This window comes from Patagioenas fasciata, chromosome 7 (assembly GCF_037038585.1).
Source record: "Patagioenas fasciata isolate bPatFas1 chromosome 7, bPatFas1.hap1, whole genome shotgun sequence".
Classification (NCBI taxonomy): Eukaryota; Metazoa; Chordata; class Aves; order Columbiformes; family Columbidae; genus Patagioenas; species Patagioenas fasciata.
Window position 1 is genome coordinate 23408705 of NC_092526.1, and position 20355 is coordinate 23429059.

A 20355-nucleotide genomic window follows, 5' to 3' on the forward strand; every position below is an offset into this window, starting at 1 on the left:
GAGCTGAGCACTTTAAGCGCAAAGTAAGTGTTCTGTAATATATTTGCATTTGAAATTCAGTGGTGTATCCATCTCACCTGGGGCAGCTACAACTCTTTAAGGGTAAACTGCAGTTCCAATTATAACTCTCTCTCTCTATATATATATATATATAACACAAAGTAGTAAATGGCTTGACAATACTTTTTTGGTTTAAGGTTCTGAAGCATTCTTGAGAGGCATCTTGGACAACGAAGAAAGAAATTTTCAAATTCAAGAGGAATTTGTGGGAACCTTAGCGAAGTGTCAGGTTCCGAAGCCTTTAGGCCAGAACGCCCTTCTCAAAACCGGTAAAACTCTAACTCACTGAATTCAGAGGGTGTCCAGGGTTAAAGTGCAAACGGAAACAATGAAACAAACAGTATTTTTTAAACACGTTTGTTAAGTAAAACTAAACAGCTTAATTTTAGAGTTTTAAAAGCAAAATTTAATAAATTAATATATGCATGCCAGATAAAAATACAAAATTACAATTGAAATAGCAATAATAATAAAGGAACACTGCTCAGCATTGCAGATTTCGCTGCAACCACCATAAACATCATGGAGAATTACTTAAAGTAACATTTAAAGTACACATTTTGTTTCTGTTAAAAAACAAATTACTATATGATGAAAAAAACTGAAAGAAACCCAGGAAGAAGAAATGAGCCCCAAAAGTGGCAGAGAATGATATGAAATGTCAATAAACTGCCAGAGGCTCCATTTCACGTAAGTCGTCCTTCTTTTTAGTATCAGAAACCAATTACATAGAACATAAAAGCAAATTCACAACAGGTTTACACGGAGAAACATGCTGAATTACAATCACAAACTATCCAGAACAAAGATGCTGCACCAGTTCAGTTGTCTTCTTCATGGAATGAGTCTCACCAGAACAGGGAGAACAGGGAGCAAATCATGCAATAACTTTAAGCTTTTTGTTTTTTATTTCCACATGATAAACACCCAGGATTACTAGTACTGGAAAGTATGTGTTAACCTTTTTCAACATCAGCTGAATGGCACTACAGAAATGACAAAGAGTTCCTTCATTTTTATCCTGAATACATCAAAAGCTCTAGCAAATATGGAATTCAGCGACAAGAGCCATTAAATTACTTCAAAATATTCCTTCATCCATAGAACACCATTGCTTCCTTTTTTATTACAAAACCCCAGAATATTCAAAATAAAATGTCTTCATTTTTAATAAGCATCTCCACCACAAGTCTCTGATAACGGATGTCATTCAACGCAGCCATCGCATCCAGTTCTGGCGCTCTCATTAGAGTTGGTCCAAAAACGATGCCCAGATTCTCTGCACTCATGAGATTTTCCTTTTCATGGAGCGTTACTCTGTAAAACAGGACAGTGGTTTTCAGTTCATTCCATGCCAAACCATGACTGCATATGCTTGGAAACCAAGAAAACCGGACACAAATGTCTGCCTTTCCCCAAAGGCCAGGAGAGGCTGCTGTTTCCAGCAGGACAGACCTGGAGGTGTGGGGTGACACCCTCAGAAGTCAGCGAGTGCTAATGCTGTGCAGGTTCACGGTCAGATGTCTCTGTCCTCCTACTGCATACCCAGATCGTGTTTAATTGCAGGAGGGGTCGGCACTCTGTGGGGAGGGAGGGGGCTGAGGGGTAAATTCAGACAAATCACAACAATTTTGCTTTTGCTCTGCACAGCAGCAACGTTTTGAGGCCATTCCTATGGGGAGCAGATCATGCTTGTTATTACGTGAGCAGTTTTACGGTCACTAGAGATGTGCTACTGTGCCCATCCAGGTGGGGTTCTGCCCAGGTTCCCCTGGTGCCATGGCTCCACATGGTCACGCTGCTCCTCTCTTGTGCATACGACAGCAATGGGGGAGAAGCACATCACGTCTGAGCTCCCTGCATTTAGGCAGTACAGGGTAACCGTACTAAGCTGGATACCTGGTTCCTCTTCAAGACAAATAATGTCCTGTGGTGTGTACTAAAAAAACCCAGGAACCATGACTTTGCGGTGGCTTTGAAAGCACCAGTGTCTCGCTGTAATGTTGTGTGCATGGCAAGCTGGACAGGTCACCAAACCTGCGCTCTGACAATCTCACTTCCGTCCTTCCCTCTCCTGGGGTCCCCAGCAGCTGCAACCGGGGCCACAGACACAAATGTGCCTCAAAGCTTCTGCCTTGATTTATCTTGGTGAATTGCCTCGCTCAAGGAAACAAGTCTGTATTATGCAAATGTTTTAGGTTTAAAGAATCCATAAAGATTCTCAGAAAAAACTAAGAATCCCAGGATAGCAACTTGAAGAGTGGCTAAATTATTCCTCTTTTCACCACTGTGGCATCTTGCATTGCATGAACAAATCCTTCGGTACACATGAAAAAAAAAAATCAAGATTTTTCTTCCTTTTTTTCCCTTCTGCCTTAATTTTTGTTTTAACACAAATCAGACCGATATTTCCAAGCTGCTGTGTCTTCAGTCTGTAATTACTTCAGATAAAGGAGCTGTGTCTGATTACCTGAATTCAGCAGCAAGACAACAGCCTGTCGAGCACCACAGCTCTTTTTAGCAAATATATTAAAACAAAGTTTAAAAATGAGTGAATTTTACCACCCTTCTACCTTATCATTCACCTATACCAGAAATGCAATGCGCAAAAGCAACTTGCTAACTAGGAGCAGCAACAGCTACTCTTGAACAGTGTAAGGAAAAATGAACTTCACACTTCACAAACAGTGAGGTGTTTTTTTCATTCCCAAGTTTCTCCATCCCTGTGTCTGTTCTAAAACATCCATTAGAAATGTCACTGAAATAAATGGACAAATCAAGCAGAAATTCTGTAGCTAAATATTGCCCGAGGCACTCAGCAGACCCAACATATTCCTACTTGTAGAACTACAAAAGGAAAAAAAAAGCAGAAGAAAGCTTAAAATATTTTTCTAAGGAAATGGAATGGTTCTTACATACCGATGATAAGCTCATGTTACTTGAGAAACTAAAATGGATACCCTAACACATCACATTGATTTTTTCCGTGCTTTTCTGAAAGAAGCAGAACCTGTGCTGTTGTACCAGATATTCATCTGTCAGTCTCTCTCTAGTAATTTTTCAGCCTACTGACCAACTTCAATCATATCCCACGGAGAAGAAGAAACAGAATTTATGTTCCTACAGTTTTGAGAAGGCAGCAAGTGGAACAAGGGGCTCCACGCTGATGAGGAATGGCTGGCAGACCTCACTAGATATGTGGCTGGAGGGCCAATTAACACTGTGTCTAATTGGTGTCAGCTGAAGACTAGTGTGTGCTGTCTTTTTCAGGGTGTCAGGGATGACTAGCATAGACAAGACTTAGCAGAAAAAGAGACCAGTCTGTAGCCATTAAGTTGTATTAGCTCTTTGCCCAGGGAGCAACTTATTACCTCCCAGAGGTACTAAAGTCTTAAGATAAATATTCACTGCAACCTTAGATATAATGCAACTTTGTTAGGCAGATGACTTTTGTGCTTCAAAACTGGTTTTTTTACTTATTTCCTTTAAGTACTTAGTGAGTGCTTTAAGTGGGATAAACCCCAGTGTCAGGCTATTCGCTGTTGTGCAGACTACAGATATTCCCCGCCACAGTCCGTCTCCAGGATTTGGTGGGCCTTACCCAGACCTTTCTGGAGGTCTCTAGCCTGTGCTAAAAATGAGTTTGGCTTAGAGTTCTTTCTGCCTACCTCTTCAGATGCGCCATGAGATACCGTAGTGTTTCACAGTGTGCAGGCGGCAGCAGCTTCAGCGCCTCATGGAGAATTTCCAGCTGTTCATCCGGATCGGTGGTTTCTGAAACACAGATGTTCAACTGCACCACACGTACAGCCAGAATTCATGCACAGAAAGGCAGCAGCAGTGGCCTACAGAGCACATAGGGACCCACACTTCTGCTGGGTTACTTACTTCCAGAATGCACCCAAATCTCATAGTGTATTATTTGCCTGTCCAGAGACGTGCTCAGAGCACAGTCAGGATGTGATTGTTTTGGACAAAGAGAACTCCCCACAGCAAATTGCACTCTGACAGAAAATTCCCTGCAGCCTACTAAAAAAAAAAAATCTGATAATCCTTGCTGACTGGACTAGTTTTGCGCAAATCATCTACAGGTGCAACCCTGGGACAGCAGAAGGTACTGGGAACTTTGCCATCCGTGTCTTTGGCTGTGTCCATGCTACTTGGAAAGAACCTTCTCCAGTGGAGCAGTCAGCTCAGCATCTGGCCCTTGTTTCCTACCCACGGCTGCCTCACACGTTTCCAGGTGTGGCTGGTGTGAGTGCCACATTGCAGAGATGCTTCAGGCAGCCAGGATGCTCGGCAGAGAGAAACGTTCCAGCTGGGTTTGCTGCCGTGCTTGCAGATTCACCGTCTGCAAGGCCAGCCTCGAAGGCAGCCTTAGAATGAGTGCTTATCAGCTTGTAAGAACACTCAAAATGGACAGCTCTAGAAAAAAATTACTTCTTATTTCTGAACGTTTTCATAAATCACCTTCTTTAAGGCAAGACAAAACCAGCAGAATCTAGATGTCAGTGTCAAGTACTAGGGATTCACACAAGGCATACAAACCAATGTAATCCATAATGCCTGATGAAAAGGAAGCATTCCTGGTGACAAAGGCAAGGAAAAATGTAACCATGATCACGCAGCACCACGCGGTCATGTCGTAATGTGCAGTGCACGTTTACTCCTGCAATCCTTACTAAATAGGGCATGCAGGGTAAGAGCTGATGGGACAGCTAGTAAATCAACAGGCAAGTACTGCACAAAAAGGAGAAAGGCTGAGAATGAAAACCAGGAGGAAGATGCGTTACACTTACTTGCAGACTCTATAAACTTTGGGTAGGCATCATACGTGATGAGTGGAATTGGCAAATCCCTGAAGTACAGTTTAAGTGCACCAGTGATAATATTGATATCTTCATACATATTCACAGAAATATCAGCTTTTTCCCCATCTGTGTGGAGAAGGCACTGACATTAAAGCCTTGGAAATGTAAACAGATATAAAACAGCATTCAAAAGAAAAATTACTTGCTTAAGCAAACATTATTAAAATGGACACAAGTACAAATTTTGGCTTTCATAACCAAACCAGAAAGTTACTGGGCTGTGAAGTTCACCATTTCAGGGTGAAAACCTCAAGCATTTTATAAAGAAACCTATACTTTCTTCATTTCAAATGATTACAAAAAATGCAGGGTTTTTCTGGGGAAAAAACCTGTCTGCCCGATCTAGCAGTATCTATATTGTAGCAATGTGTGGAAGTTCAGCTATTTCTGAGCACTTTGCATTGCCAAACACCACATTTGTCAGCACTGAATGAGAAATCAGGGGAGGCTGGGAAAAAACGTAAAAGAAAGAAAACCAACTTAGTCCACAGCCTCCCCATTTTATAAGAAAAACATGTGTTCACCGTTCAGCTACAGCACACTACCTACTCCTGACCACAGTGGACACAGATCCAGAGCTTGGCTCCTCCAGCGCATCCCCGCCCTGCTAACGCTGCAGAGGCAGATGGTGTCTGAATAGGTCCAGTCCTCCAGAGAAACAGGAGAGAGAGTTTCCAGCATGGATTTTGGCCTTGATTCCTACTGGGATAGGGGGACTGCAGCTGGAAAGCCTTTAATTTTCCCACTGCCTTTTCTCAGAGAGAAGAGTTTGTTCTCACTGACCTTCTTTTAGACTGTAATAATTCAAACTTTGTTTGCACTATTGTATTCATCTTATTATTTTGGAGCTTTCATCCAGAAAGATGGATTTAAGTTGCACAGCCCTCTTAAGGCATTTTACCACTTGCCCTCTATTCCTCCCCCACCACCCTGAGCGTAGTTTTACTTGAAAACTAGGGCAGTAGTTCAGAAAGCTTTGTCCTTTCCTACGCACATCATTACTGAAGCACAAATACTGATGGAAGGAGAAAAGCAGATTTCGGTAATACAGTCCAAAGTGAAGCTGATACACTTTTTTTTTTGGAGGGGGGGGTCCCCTTCTGCCAGTGCAGCCGCCAGACCCCTTCAGCACACTGAGGCAGAGGAGCATGAAACAGGCTGTGTAGAGTAATTGTGTGTATTTACTACATCAGCACAAAGTCCCAGCCTGCAGGAAAGACTGTACCTCTGTCAAACGCCATTTTGACATCTTCAATAAGATCACTAAATCCTGAGACTCTGTATAGTCCTTCGGAATTAAGACCTGCAATGAACATTTTAACAAGATTAAAGTTAGTTTTAATTCTACAGTTTCCTTCTATCCAGTTCTTCCTTTATCAGTTCTCCATTTAAGGCAGAAAAGGACATGTTTTAAAAGCCTTATCAGGCTTTTCTTTCGGAATGAAATCTTATCCTGGCCTTTTAACCCTGTCCCTTGCATTAGCTGCCTCGTTACATGAGCACTAAATCATGTTTATGCAAATTATTTCAGAGCTGAAGAAACATATTAAGCCAATTACAACTGATTTTAAAATTAACTGAGATTAGCACACTTGATGTTCAGTCATTATTTCAGAGTGAAAGCAAACACTAATTCTAGAACAGGATTCTCAGTGTGGGCTAGGGGAACTAACAAGAGGAAACTCATCAATACTAACTGCCTTTGTTTTAGCATATTCACTTAATTTTACTGGAAAGATAGGTGCCAATACATAACTATAAAGCAGTAATTATCCATTAAGCAATTTTGAGCAGAATCTATAAAAATTACAAATGGGTATGAACCATGAAGTAATGTAAAATATAATATTAGCTGTGCAGCATAATTGGCAGTCATAAAATGTCCTGTGCAAATCTGTTTTGAGCAATCATACATTCAGCAGAAATCCAGATGACCCAGATCAATCTAAATGGATTATCAGTAAAGCAACACAAGTCCATTAACTATGTCTTACCTCTAGATTCAATTTCCCTAATGCACATGTCTACTACCATTGGTCTCTTAGTGAAGTGTGCTTTTACTAGCGTTGTAAGGTCACAGCTGTACACTTTTTTGACATGCTTCAGGTCTGGCTTGCAGTCATTTGGGACCATCTTGGAACATTGCTTGTGCACATTTAAACCGCAATCTGAGAGAAAAATGAAAAGACAATTAGGCTGGTGTCTGGTGACAATGCATCCCGGGGTCAGTACCGTGGAGCACGTACGGCTCCTGCAGGCTCTGGCCTGATCTCACAACTACTATAACACTTCTATTGAGACCTCTTAACCATCAAATGCACGACATAGGGACAGACCTGCAGTAAGACAGATTTTCTACCCAAGAAATTTCTTCTATCCCTAGAAGATCTATCACAAAGTGACAAATTTTTCATATGATTTTTTGAATAGGGAATCAAGCTCCCCACCACTATTATGTATGTTGCAATCACAATCTAAACTTTCTTTGCAAGTTGCTGTGGATTTCTTAACACCTACTGCTTTAACATAGTGCTGGACTGTGTCACTTGGACACCTCCTGGGAGAGATGAAGGCAGGGCTGGGGTCTCAGAAGGCTACAGACCCTTTGCAGCACATGCTGGCAAGGCAGCCCCGAGATCTGAACCACTTCAAGGATGCGTATGATCTTGCCAGGTATGACAGCCCATGCTTAGCGACAGGGCGAATCCCCCAGCTTGGTGGGGACTGAAAAGCAGACGCAGGAGTCACCAAGCTGGCTGGTGGTTTCTCGCTACTGAGCAGTTTACAAAGGACTTTGCTAAGTCACAGCAGCTGCAATTCCGATGCTGTTCACAGGGTCTTTCTGAAACAAAGTGTTGGCAGGCACCAAACCAATTCTGTTTACTTTAAAAATTACTTAGGGAAGATTCATTGTGTTGTCGTTTTTAACACAAACAACTTCACAGCTTTATTGTAAACATAGAGAGAATGAGAGTTTAAGTGAAACTTAACTAAAGTCAGGTCACAAAAAAATGTTTGTGTTGCCCAAAGCCATTCAAAAACATAATACCCAGGGTTTAGGAAGAAAAAGCTTGGAAAACACCACCAATTATCCAGTGATGATGGGAAGAGCAAGACAGTCCCCTTTAAGCTAAGCACACTCTGCAGTTAACACCATCAGGCAGCATCCCATGGTGCCCAGGGCAGCCCCCAGTGACTCCATTTTCACCACCATGTCAGTGTTTCTCTACACCGCTGCATTGCCACGCAGAGCCTCCTGGATTTCTGCAGAATTAAGAGATGCAGGATCTTGAAGGTTCAATGTCTTGATGAAAAGCTGTACTTTTCTCTCCCACCACAGTACTGAGTGTATATATAGATTCCCTTTGTATTTCGTTCCTGCTGACATTGCCAATACTTGTATTTTCATTAATGCTCCATAGATTGACTTTGTTCTTTCCAAAACAGTAAACCCCAGAATTCAACACTAAGTTTAATTTCCACAAAGTCAGCTGGAGCCTGCTGCTAAAAGCACTTTGTTTACTTAACAAGCCTGTAAATCAACCAGCTTTGTCACTTAGGTTCCTCTATAAAACATCCAGTTTCTGGTTGCAATTAAAGTTTGGCATGTCACCTTCAATCCAATCAGTCAAAAGTCGCACAGATCCCAATCCAGATGAAACACCTGATTAAGATTCTCTTCAGCTATTCTGTGCAGAGTGGTTAACGCACCAGACAGGGAACTGCAAATGCTGAATTTCCCACCTGGGTGGGATTTTGTGCTGTGAGCTCCCCAAACACACAGCGCTGCGGGGGTACCATGGGGTCCTCCCTGCTCAGCCCCTCACTTACCTTGCTCCACAGCCCAAGGTCTTGCCTTCCCTTGGGCATTTCTGTAAATCCCACATTTAATCTGGTGCTCCAAGACCTCCAGCTGGAAGGTGCATGGCCACACCACCTCCTCATGCCCAGCACCCACCCTACCTGTGGTTCTGGGTGATGGAATAAGGAACCTCTGAGCACACCAGGCAGCTCCACCTGCACTTTAAGTATCTATTAGCAGCACTACATTTTGTCTGAACTTTGAGAAATCAGGTCCCTCTGTGCTTTAAATAGGGAACCCAAATTCATTGGAAACATGTGACCCAGATCCCTTTAGTGTCTCAGTGCTCGAACTGTGACAGGGGAAGCAGAAGTTGCTCTTCCCTCCTCTGGGTCTTGTAGAAAAAATTCATTAGAAGTTTGTGGAAATACAGAGGAGAAATTACTCCTCTTTGGCATAAGGTTTGAATACTGTGCTATTAATAAGACCAATGGCTACACTTTTAACAACAACAGATGAAAAATGCTGAACGAGTGTTATTAAGCAAGTACCATCCATTCTGCTTCCAGAATAAGGGTGAAGTTGCCGAGTAAAAATATTAAGTAGCCAAATAATTAGAGGCAATGTCTGACTGCACACAGAAGGGAAACAAATTAAGACCACACAGGAAATCTTAATTCTTGATTTCCTCTATTTTGAAACTCCAACTTTGCAATAACGGTATTTAAAAATGCAAATATAATTATATATAGAATTCTCACAATTGCTGCAAGCAGCACCTAGTTCAACATGCGTGAAATAGTGTAGCACATCTGTCAAAAATGATGTCTATGAGACTGGAATGGTAGCGTCTCACTCATGAGGACTCACTGGTGATTTTAGGAGCGCAAATTAGCTACTTCATACAGACAACAATATAGCTCAGAGTTATGTTTCTGGGAATCCAAGGATGATTAAGACTTGAATATACAAAACCAGGAAAAACATGCTTTCAAGTATCTTATACTTAAAACAACTGCATTCACAGAGACAATCCTAATTGTATTTATATACAAGAAAGTTTCATTTCATTAAATCTAATCTCATTTACAGAGATGTTTTCAATGTGAAAACCCTGCTTCTGAAAATAACTGTGTTATTTCTGATCCCACAGATTCAAATTGGGCTTTGGATCTGACCTCATTATACCAGAATAATAATTACAAATGCAAAAGTCAATCTTCCTCCTCTCTCACTTGTTCTTCCTTTGTGTTTGATTAGACTTTAGGTACCAGCCCACTGCTTAAGGGCTTACAAACACTCCTGAGAAACATTTAAAACCTAGAAATATTTCAGATACTTAATGCTTAGAAAATGCACAAGCACTAGGTTCAATATTACTGGGCTGTGTAGTATCCTCCTAACAATCAAAGCTCTTTACCTCTTAAGTAAGTGTAGCAGTGCACCTCACTTTAGCAAGTCTGTATCAATAAATACTTCTAGGAGATTTCAGTCAAGTTGCAAGGGAAAAATTATATTTTTTTCCAGTCAGGAAGCTGTAATTCACCAGCACTGTGCTTCCTACCAAGCTGGGCCCCTCTCCACAGCCAGCAACACTTTGTGAAAGGTAGAACAGCCACGTCTCAGTCACTAGTCTGCGGTTGGCACCTCAGGATGAAGGATGATGTCTTGCTAACTCCAACAAGGTAAAAAGCACAATGGCAAGAGGTCAGTCCTCCTCTCCATAGAGCACTGGAATGTGCCAGCCCTGAACTATACTCAGCTTACTTGTTAGCACTAAAGACAGGATTTATGCTGCAAATTGCATACAATTAAATAAAAATGCCCTCTGTTCTCATTGCAGATGCTTCACAAAAACTTTGAAACCCATTATTTTAGAACCAGCTAGGAAGGAACAAGAAAGCCAAGTCCTGAATCTGTCTGCATGCTGTCACGTGGTGAAGCTTTAGGACTGCGCTTGTCTTGTTCACAGATGAGCTTTGTGCTCTGGCTGGGTTCATTAAGACCAAGAGGATTCATTTGATTTCACATTTAGGGACTATTTACTTTTGGTTATATCAAAATAAAGCTGGAACAGCTTCACTCTGGATCTAAAGTAACTAGGAGCCTGGTCTGTTTCTTACAGAAGTTCATCAGAGCTTATCCACTGGCTGGCTATACAAATTTATGAGGAGCTAAAGAAAAATCTCCATAAAGCAATTGGATCTGCTGATAAATCCTATAATAATACAGGACAGATTTAAAAGATGCAGTCATGAACCCTTGCAGGTCAATAGGAAAACTTCTGCTGACTTCAGTTAATCAGAATTTCACCTTATACAGACATGATTTCTCAGGACTAGAATTGTAAGTCATGCATACTATTCCTCTCTACAGCGCTGTCAAACTGTGGCCACGTTACAAATATACCAACTGTTACAAAAAAAAATGCAGTAATAAATTCAAGAGTTTATAGGAAGTTTGGAAATTTAGGAAAAAGAAAAAGTGGAGTAATTTTAGATGACAGGTTTAAAAGTCTCTGATAAGCTGCCCTGACTTTAATAGCATATTGATCAAAGAGTTCACATAGGAGGCTGTGACATTACTTCTATGAGAGGTCTTAAATTCAAAACCAGCCTGAAAATACTTTCCTATGATGCCTACAAAAAGGTTTGGTAATGTTTTAGAAACAGCTAATACTGATGTTAGTCCACTGGGCTGAAAGAACAAATAACATGTTCATATTAATGCATGAGGAGAGCCAAAAGATACATGTATGTTAATACCACCCATGAGCACACATTATAAATATTTGCAGAGACTAAAATATACTTAGCTGTCACTTTTTGTTATAACGCTGATTTGATTTTAGTCAGTTTTAGATTTGCTTTGCTTTATTATTTACTGGCTAACATGGCTGCTGATCACGCTCCATTGGAATGATACAGTATGCTACATCCATCACTCTAATTGTATTTTTGAATTATCCTAAAGAAAATTTATGCATTTTGTCACTTTGAGGAGCAGCTTTAGGAGCTAAAAGGTAGATTTGCATTATCTGCAAAAGCTTCTGAAGGACTCACTCCTCAGAGGAGTACAGTGAGCGTGAGAGGGTGGGAAGGACAGTGCTGGGACACCAGCACGGTGTGTTGCCTCGGGTGGCTCCACTGCGGTACCTGCCAGGCAGGACAACACCCTCATCTTTGGCAAGTCAGCACGTGAAGATGACGGGTTCTATGCAAGGACAAAGAATTTGCATCATTACTTTTGCAAGGGTGAAAAGGTTAGAAAGGAATTTGCTCTCATAAATGAATCACAAGCTAGTAGATTCCTTTTAATAATTCAATGCTCTTTCTGTACAGAGGAAGCAACGTTTTCTGCTCCCTTGGATGCAGTGTGCGCCAACAAGCACATGAACGTAGCAACCCCACCAGCCCCACATGCTGCACTTGGTGCTTCCAAACGCTATCAGCGGAGTGCCGTGAGGGTCTGTCCTCCTCCTCCTCCTCAGCAGAGCTGTTCCAGCCTGGATGGCAACACTCAAGCTGCTGCACCACCTCACGTGTGTGCCATTTGTGCCATACAGATCTGGAAGCAATCCTGGTCCTGCCAGAGTCTTGCAGTGCCATGGCAAAAATTGCTTCCAAATGTATGTGTATGCTCCCACAAACCTCCATATCATCCATACTACTATCTCATGTGATGTAGGGTATATTATTCTTCAGGAAGGAATTTCTAGAGGGCAGTTAGTTACTTGGCAACAAAATTCTCGAATACTGCAGAAAAATCAAGGCTTATGAAATAAAAAGAAAAAAAACCCATCAAACAAGCCAATCCCCCCTTAACTCAAATCAAAAGAATCAAAAGCTGGTTAGAAAACACAAGTGAAATGTTCTGTCAGCAGAACACGTTTGGTGGTGATGGTTTGATTTTATGCAAGTTTTGAATGATTACAGACAGTTTGTTCAAAAACTTCCCTGGCTTCCTTCCCTGACACCTGCCTACCTCCTCAACAGCTCCTGACGGGCCGCTGGCTTGCTCAAGGCTTCCAGGTCTGTGTGGGCTTGGAGATAAAGCTGCTTTTAGGACTTACAGTTTCAAGAATATATAGCTCCAGAATAGCTTCCCCATGGGAATGGCTCTGAAGCAAGGCTCTGCTGGCTGATTAGCATTTCAAAATTTCAGAAAGTGTTCCTTGCAGGAACACCACCAGATCCTGAGCTGGCAGAGCAGCCTGTCAGGCAGCATGCATCTCCAACAGCATCACCTGCCTGAGGTGTGGCTTTGCTTTGCTCCTGCTCAGTTTTCAGGCTGACTGTCCATGCCCTACACAGCCAGGGAAACCAGCAGAATCCGGGTGCACATCTCACAAGCTTGGATGTGTTTTTAAGGTACAGGTGTGGCCAGAATGGGACCTTATCGTGAGTGAGGTCTGCAAAATATCTTGAGAGTGGGTAACACGATGAGCACACCTTGTCTTCCCCTTTGCTGAGTTACTGTCACAAGAGTATTAGCCGTTCTTCCATGTACTAAAAGCACAAGTATTTTACCTGCACAACTAATGCCTGAGGATGAGCAGGCTCCTTCGTGGTCTCCTCCATCCTTACACACCAGTGGAGAAACACAGGGCTGTCCAACACAAGGGATTTAATAGCAAGGCAAAACAAAATGGCAAAGGAAATGGGGCAGTTTTATGTTTTTCAATTGCTGCAGGAGGAAACGGATGAAGTTGGGAAATTAAAGACTCAAGCAGTAATTCACAAAACAATGCTGTGTTGAGACTGTACTTAAACTTCTCTGAAAAGGAACTGTTGCGGTTTACTGCGGTCAGGGCCATCAGCAATCCTGCTTGGGCTCAGCCAGTGGCAGCTGGTTGCCCCCACACTGATAGTTCAGCTGCAAGTTCATGTCTATCAGTCTTTCAGAGAGCAGCTACCTGCTCCAAGGAAAGCAAAAGACAGGCCACTGCCACATGGGTGGCAGGCTGAGATAGTTCAGAGCAGATCCATCACGGCAGCAGGAATGGTGCTTCACATACAGCCTCAGAGTGTGGTGCTGCCTGGTGTTAAAAAGGGGCTGCCAAAAACACTATCAAAAGCATCTGGTGAAATACAGTTAAAAAAAAATATCTTCCCTTTAAGATAATCAATGCATTTAAACTAGCCGATTCAAAAAAATCTGATTAAATCACTGATTCATTAAAAACAATGAGAAAAATAGTACAGGGGAAGGAGCAGATTATACAGTAACCTAAACGGTTCTGATGGCCTGGGGTAGGGGAGAGGACACACGCAGCAGCTTGACACGTCTACTAGTCTGCTCGGGTAGTGCACCAACAGCATCATTAACGCCATGCTCTCATCTCTGATAACACACACTGAACTCCCTGGTGCTTATCCACACATTTTCTTTGCATATTGTTATAGTTTCTCTCCTGAATACTTTCTGGGCAATGGGATTAGCCCTGTGAGCACAGGGGAGCCTTTCATAGGAGGAATGTAATTAAGAATGCTGTTTTTTAAGTTCATGCATTGGATTTTGAGCTGAGGTAAACTCTTACATCTTCATTAGCTTCTGCTTAGCTTCAATGTTTACACAAGCTGGTGGCATTACAATTTCAAACACTTCTGCAGTCATTTCTACTTATGGCAAAAGCCTGCAGGAAAGCACGCTGGAGATGGAGCATGCCGTCAGAAAAGGCAGATTCCTTGCATACAGATGAGTCTTCATCGCACAAAAATTTTAAGGGATGCGAAAATTGGAAGCACGACCCTCCAAGGCAGTAGGGCAGGTGCCTATTGTAAGGATTTACTCCAAGGAAGCAAATCTGACTTTAAAGAAACTGATGAAAAAAAACCCCAAATTTGAGAGAATAATATTCACGGAAAAACAAATTATTCCTATATTCTCCTGGATATGCCTCCTGCAGAAGTGAGGCTAGGTCCACCAACTCATTTCCTACAGGATCCAAATCCTGGATATCACTGTAAGTCTTAATTTTGGAAGAAAATAAAGTCTTCCCATGTTTGGTGGTTTGCAGTAATCCCGTAACCTTTGTAGCCAAGTTGACATTCAACCTCTTTCCTCAACCAATAACCACCCTTCAGGTGCCAAACATGGTGCCTACATTTACCTCTCATCTTTATGGAGGAAAGAGATGTACTTCTTTGTCTGCCATAAAACCTGAACAAGGATAAGATAAGGAGAAACAATCTTCCAGGGCTAATCATCCAGGACTGCACCTGACAAGATCCTGGACACACCCAGGGCTGTATTTTGGCAGAGAAGGACACGTTCAGTCATGCCGGACTGCAACAAAACACAAGTCCAGGCACTTCAAGTTGCTAAGGCATCCTTGCCGGTTGCTATGGCATGCATACTGTTAAAAATGTTTGGTTCTGGTTTATTATTTTTCAAAGGATCGGCTTATTTATGTAACAAAAACAGATCTATCAGCCATTAGAAATAAGCTGCACTTTCTCCTCCAGCTCCCCCTTCTCTTTTCTGAAATGGATGACATTTATCTTTGTTGTCCAGTCTCGGACTGTCCCACACCTCCCTTCTTTAATGTTTTTGTGCCTCTGCAGAGAAGTGGATTTAAAATGGTTGAGAGTTGCCCGCACAGTAACCCATTTGTATTTGTTAAACTCATCACTTCTGTACAGCAAATAGAGTCCTCTTGAGATGTGCAACTGTTTCCTATAAAAAGCAAATGCTTTAGAAAGTGTAAAATTACATACGATCAGTGCAGCTTTGCTCATAGGTATTTTCAATAAAAGGATCATACAGACCACAAAACAGATTTTGTGGATTTCCCTGGGGTGGCATCGAACCCCATTTGAATGCAAGCGGGCTGCCTCCTGCTAAAAGCTGTAATTTTTCTGAATCACAAACCCACTCTGAAAAGCAATGGCCTCATGCAGCTCCTTGTTTACTGTGTCTCATTATTTCCATATTAAAATGGCTCAGTTTGGAAGCAAAATTATTACCTTTTTAAAAAAAAATAAAAACCTAAGACCCATGTAAACTCAGCCAAACCCGTGGCGCTCAAGTCTGGGTTCTTGCATGCAAATATGTTACACAGACCCTCAGTGTACCTGTGCACCTCCAACCTGCCTCTGATTTGCCCAGATCTGTACAGCTTCTCTCTCTGATGGCTGGTACAGCCTCAGCTGACAGCAGCAGGTAGACACTGCCTCAGAAAGGAACCCAGAAGCTCAGCTGTTTGGATGAAACAAAACAGGACTAAACCAAATTAAAAGATCCAGCCAAATGAAGCCACCTCCAAAACAACATTCCAACCCCGCAATGGGCCACACTGATACATGAGCCCTCCTCTGCTGGTTTGCAGAAAGACAAAACAATCCCAAAGCAAACAATTCTACTGTGAACAGCTGTTTCATACCTAGCTCCCATTTCCGATGGCTACACATGCCTCCGCTGCAGCAGCTCCAGCTCCCCATTGCCCCCGGACATGAACCCCAAACTTCCGACAGCACAAGGCAGCGTGGGGAATGCTGAGCCTGTCCTGCCATCGCTGTCCCTGCGAGGCTCTGCCTAGAGTTCCTCTCCTTTACCCAGCTGCTGATTTCTATTAAGTTTATGAGAATAAAATCCTCTGGGAAGCCCCCACTTCCCTGTCAGTCACTGCTGAGTTGGCAAGTGGCTACAAGCCAGCCTTGTGGGGAGGGGAGGACAAGTGAGGTGGGTCGGCTACAAGCCATGTCCTTGTGAGAGCCTTGATTCTTCTGCTCCTCAACCAGGCAGGACACGACACAGGCAGCGAGTAGGCAGGACACAGACAGCGAGCAGAGCTGTCTGGCACCTCCCTCCACCCTGACGGACCACACTGCACATCCCCTATTCACCTGGCTGTGCCCAAGGACCTCGAGCATGGACCAAAATCCCTCACACTCCGCCTGCCCCAACCCCAATCCCTTGCTGCCGCTTCAGCAAGTGAGGTTATACAACATGAGATTTTAAAATATAAACAAGATCATAAAAATTACTGGAAGCTATCAACACCAATATGAAACTTCACACAAGACGGAAAGCCCTAATTATAGTTTCTGAACCTATGAAGTCATCTAATACGCATATGTTCCTTTGCACTGCAAGGAGGAAAAAAGGAGACGTGCTGTACTTATTACCATCCTCATAAGGAGGAGAGAAAACCAGTCTTCAGAAGCTTTTGAAATTCATATTTCAGAAAAATCTGCATTAAACCAGAAAATCAGCTCTATTTTAGCTTTTTTTTTAAAAAAAAAGGGCAGTACAAAATCATAAGAACATTGGATTTAATTATAAAAGCAATAATATTTGTCCATTCCACAGTGTCATGCAGCATTGTGAGCCTTCGTTTTGTTTGTTTTTGTTGATTTTCTGGATCAAAGTTACTTAAGAGACACATGAAAAATACTTGATATTTCTCCTAAATGCCAAAACTGAGGAATCTACTTCAGGCAAAGAAGATGGCACACTTACTGGCTCACGTGTCATCAAAACATGATAATTTAAGAACAAAATCAGGTTTCCTCTTTCTCTTCTAGCACTGTACAGCCTGTGCAAAATCAACAGCAGTAAAAGGGACAAACAATCTAGCAATCTCCATTTATAAGTGAAGGGTGTGGCTGCAACCCTAAATGCTTAGGAGGGGGAAAATACTGAGAAAACACCATTACATAAACATTTCTTGAAACAGAGTTGCACTCTCTAACACATCCGTGATAGCACAGAGTCTATTGATAACAACAGAATATTGCATTCCAAAAATTATGAGGGAAGTATTTTAAAATATTTAAATCCTATTTGTCAACAAATTAAGTTTTACACTATTTTGCAGTTCTGTGATAAAAAGCCCTCTTATTTGCTCGAGACAAGACTCGAGAAAGCTTTAGACAGAGAAGATTTTCTTAAATTAGCTTGAAAATGCAGTTTCCAGGGCAACATACGTGGGTCTTCATACATCAACATTTCTTTGCACCATTTCAAAAAATGTGGTTGCTTGCTAGAATGCCATAAAATACTTTTTTAAATACAGTAAACTATTTTGATCACTTTGATCCTTTTCTTTTGGCCTTTGAAGACAGCTCACTGTCCTTTCTTTTCAGAAGAATCATATCAATAAAACTGTCAAGTTGTTTTACTTCAGAGAGGTTTTATCCCAGAAATGCCTGCAGTGACACCCATGCGTGTAATACATTTCTGCCAGCACCTGAATGTTTATGTAACATTTCAGTACGCATCCCTTATTCATCATCCCTTTTCTTGGTTTCAGTTCGCAAGTAGGAGACATGACTTGGGGTCTACGGCACACTGGGAGTCTGCTGGTTTATATGTACAATTAACCCAAATGCCTGTTTCATGGCAGCTGTGGGAAATTTGCTGATCGCCCTTGCACATCGAGACCCTCCGTGGGTACAGCTACCAATACATACAAGTGTCATAAAAGAAATAAAGCTAACCATGCTATTTTCCCCTCCACTCTGAAAGCAGGGTGTGGGGAGGAGGAACCAACAGCCCTTAATGATAACGATAATTTTCCCTCCATGAGCGCTCAAGAGGTGTTCAGCATCCCTGCAGTGACATTACTGGAACTGGTACCCAAAGGCAGCAGCAGAGTGGACAAGCTTCCTTCTTCCATTTCAAGAGGGCTCAGGTCAGAGCCTTGCCACGCGGTGTTACATGTGAAACATTTACAACATTAGGAGTGTCTCAGGAAAAGAAAGGAGAACGAGTGTTACCTGCACATTTTACTCCCTGAGCGATGAGGCCCCACATGAAGTTGGCGCAGTATTCACACCAGTGTGGGCCCCTGAACGTGTGCACCTGCAAGACAGCAGCAGAAAGGAAAATTACAGAAAATGACCCAACTGTTTCACAGACATCAATGTGTCTAAACAAGGCAGAACTCCTCTCCTTCGAAGGCAACACATGCAGTCGCTGGAAGCTTCCCTGTATCACTGCAGGAGAGGAAGAAAGAAAAGTCAGAAAGATTTAAGTGTCAGGACTCCGGCAGCCCTGTGGGAAGGTGAGCTCTCCATCCCCAGCCGTCCGCAGCAGCAGACTCAGTTCTGTGGGGATCTGCTCCCACCCCACACGGGGCATGAGTCCCACCTCTCGGCATCAGAGCAGGATTTTAGCCACAAGGCAAGGCTTTTGTGACGATGGTGCAAGAGCTCACCCCTCAATTAAAAATGTCTTCAGCTTTGTCCTCCTCTCCACAAGGTACTGTGTGAAATGCGTAGGGGGCTGCAAGATTTCGCCTCAGGCGGAGGGAGTCCTGCCAGGCAAAAATACCAGTGCTACACAGAAACACTGCAAATGCACTTAGGGGTTTTCCAGTTCAGAACAACTCCAAAAGGAAATTACTCTCTTCAGACTAATGCTACATATTGAAAATTCAAACGAATCTCGTAAATGGAAACAAGAATCCACTGAACCAGGAAAAAAATTCAAAGCTAAGGAAGAAAAAAACCAATGCTGCTTTCAATCCCACCTCACATGCTTGTTACAAATCCTGCAGCCACCATTAGCTGCTTCTGATTTTATTCTGATAAAGTTCCTGCTGTAGCAAACCACAGGATTCTTTGCAGAGAAAATCATTACTTCCTCAGCCAGCATAAAAGGCTTTGAGCCTCTACACAGAATAGACAGGCTGACAAAAAGAATCAGTAACTGGTGATCAGAAAGAAATGAAATTTGTAGTGAAATGTAATAAAAATGCTTTAGGCTTAACTCACTCAGTTCCCCAGAGTTACTGAGCGGGCACCAGAGCAGGCAGCAGCCTCACGTGCCCGACACCCACGCAGAGCTCTGGTCGTACACGGCAGAACGTGAGGTGGCCTGACCAAGGCTGCAAGCATCCCCTGCACCACGGGCTTCACCAGCAGCTGGATCACCGGCGACACTTACCTCAAACAAGTGACAACCCAGAGCAGCACCCAGCAATTCAGATCACATTTCAGTTTTGGCTACAGGAGGGTCTGCAGCCTCTCCGGCATTTGCTGCCCACAAAGCAGTAGGGAGGTAAACCGCTGTACTAGTCTGGAAAGTTACTCTTGAATTCACCCAGTAATTTGTGTGTGTGTCTGTGCTAAGCTGGGCTTACAATTGCCTCCAGCCCTGTGCTGCTGAGCATCCCAGGAGTAAGGCTAGCGGGGGAAGCTCAGGTGCCCCCAGCACTGGCACCGGCTGCCTCCCGTGGCCCCTGCAGCTCCAGCCGACTCCATACCGCACACAATGACAGGGCTGTCGCAGCTGTAATCTCCATTTTCTTTTTTGCTTGCACCACAGAGAGATTTTTCACACCTTCTTCTCTGTTACGCACCTGCATTACCCACATCCCCTTGGCTTTCTTCCTCAGCTTTGTTTTTTTTCCAGATCTTTGGCAGTTTTCCCTACCCAGAATATGCATATTTTAATATCCTCAAGCAAAATGCTGTGCTTTAATGCCTGCAGGACTAGCAGAACTTTCTTGAGGAAAAAACAAAACTAAAAACCAATAAACCAAGCTTCCTTTCTGTTACTTTTTTTTTTCTGTCAAAGCAATATTCCTCAAAAAAACCCACTTATTAAAAATATCTCTGAAAATTCCTGTTGGGGAAAATAGAAACAAAAATGACAGTTCAAAAGTGTGAGCAA

General features: G+C 42.6%; 1 protein-coding gene across 2 annotated transcripts in view; it reads right to left on the minus strand.

Annotated features, from left to right (window-relative positions):
- Nucleotides 1-443: 443 nt before the first annotated feature.
- CHN1 (chimerin 1) overlaps nt 444-20355 on the minus strand; it is a 100318-nt gene continuing 80406 nt past the window's right edge. For both annotated transcript variants that reach the window (XM_065841197.2, XM_071811113.1), the window contains 6 exons: nt 18456-18540; nt 6926-7099; nt 6157-6234; nt 4860-4997; nt 3729-3834; nt 444-1377 (listed from right to left, as the gene is read on the minus strand). In XM_065841197.2, the coding sequence (XP_065697269.1) occupies nt 1206-1377; nt 3729-3834; nt 4860-4997; nt 6157-6234; nt 6926-7099; nt 18456-18540 (753 nt within the window). In that variant the 3' untranslated portion in view covers nt 444-1205. The remainder of the gene's footprint in view (nt 1378-3728; nt 3835-4859; nt 4998-6156; nt 6235-6925; nt 7100-18455; nt 18541-20355) is intronic.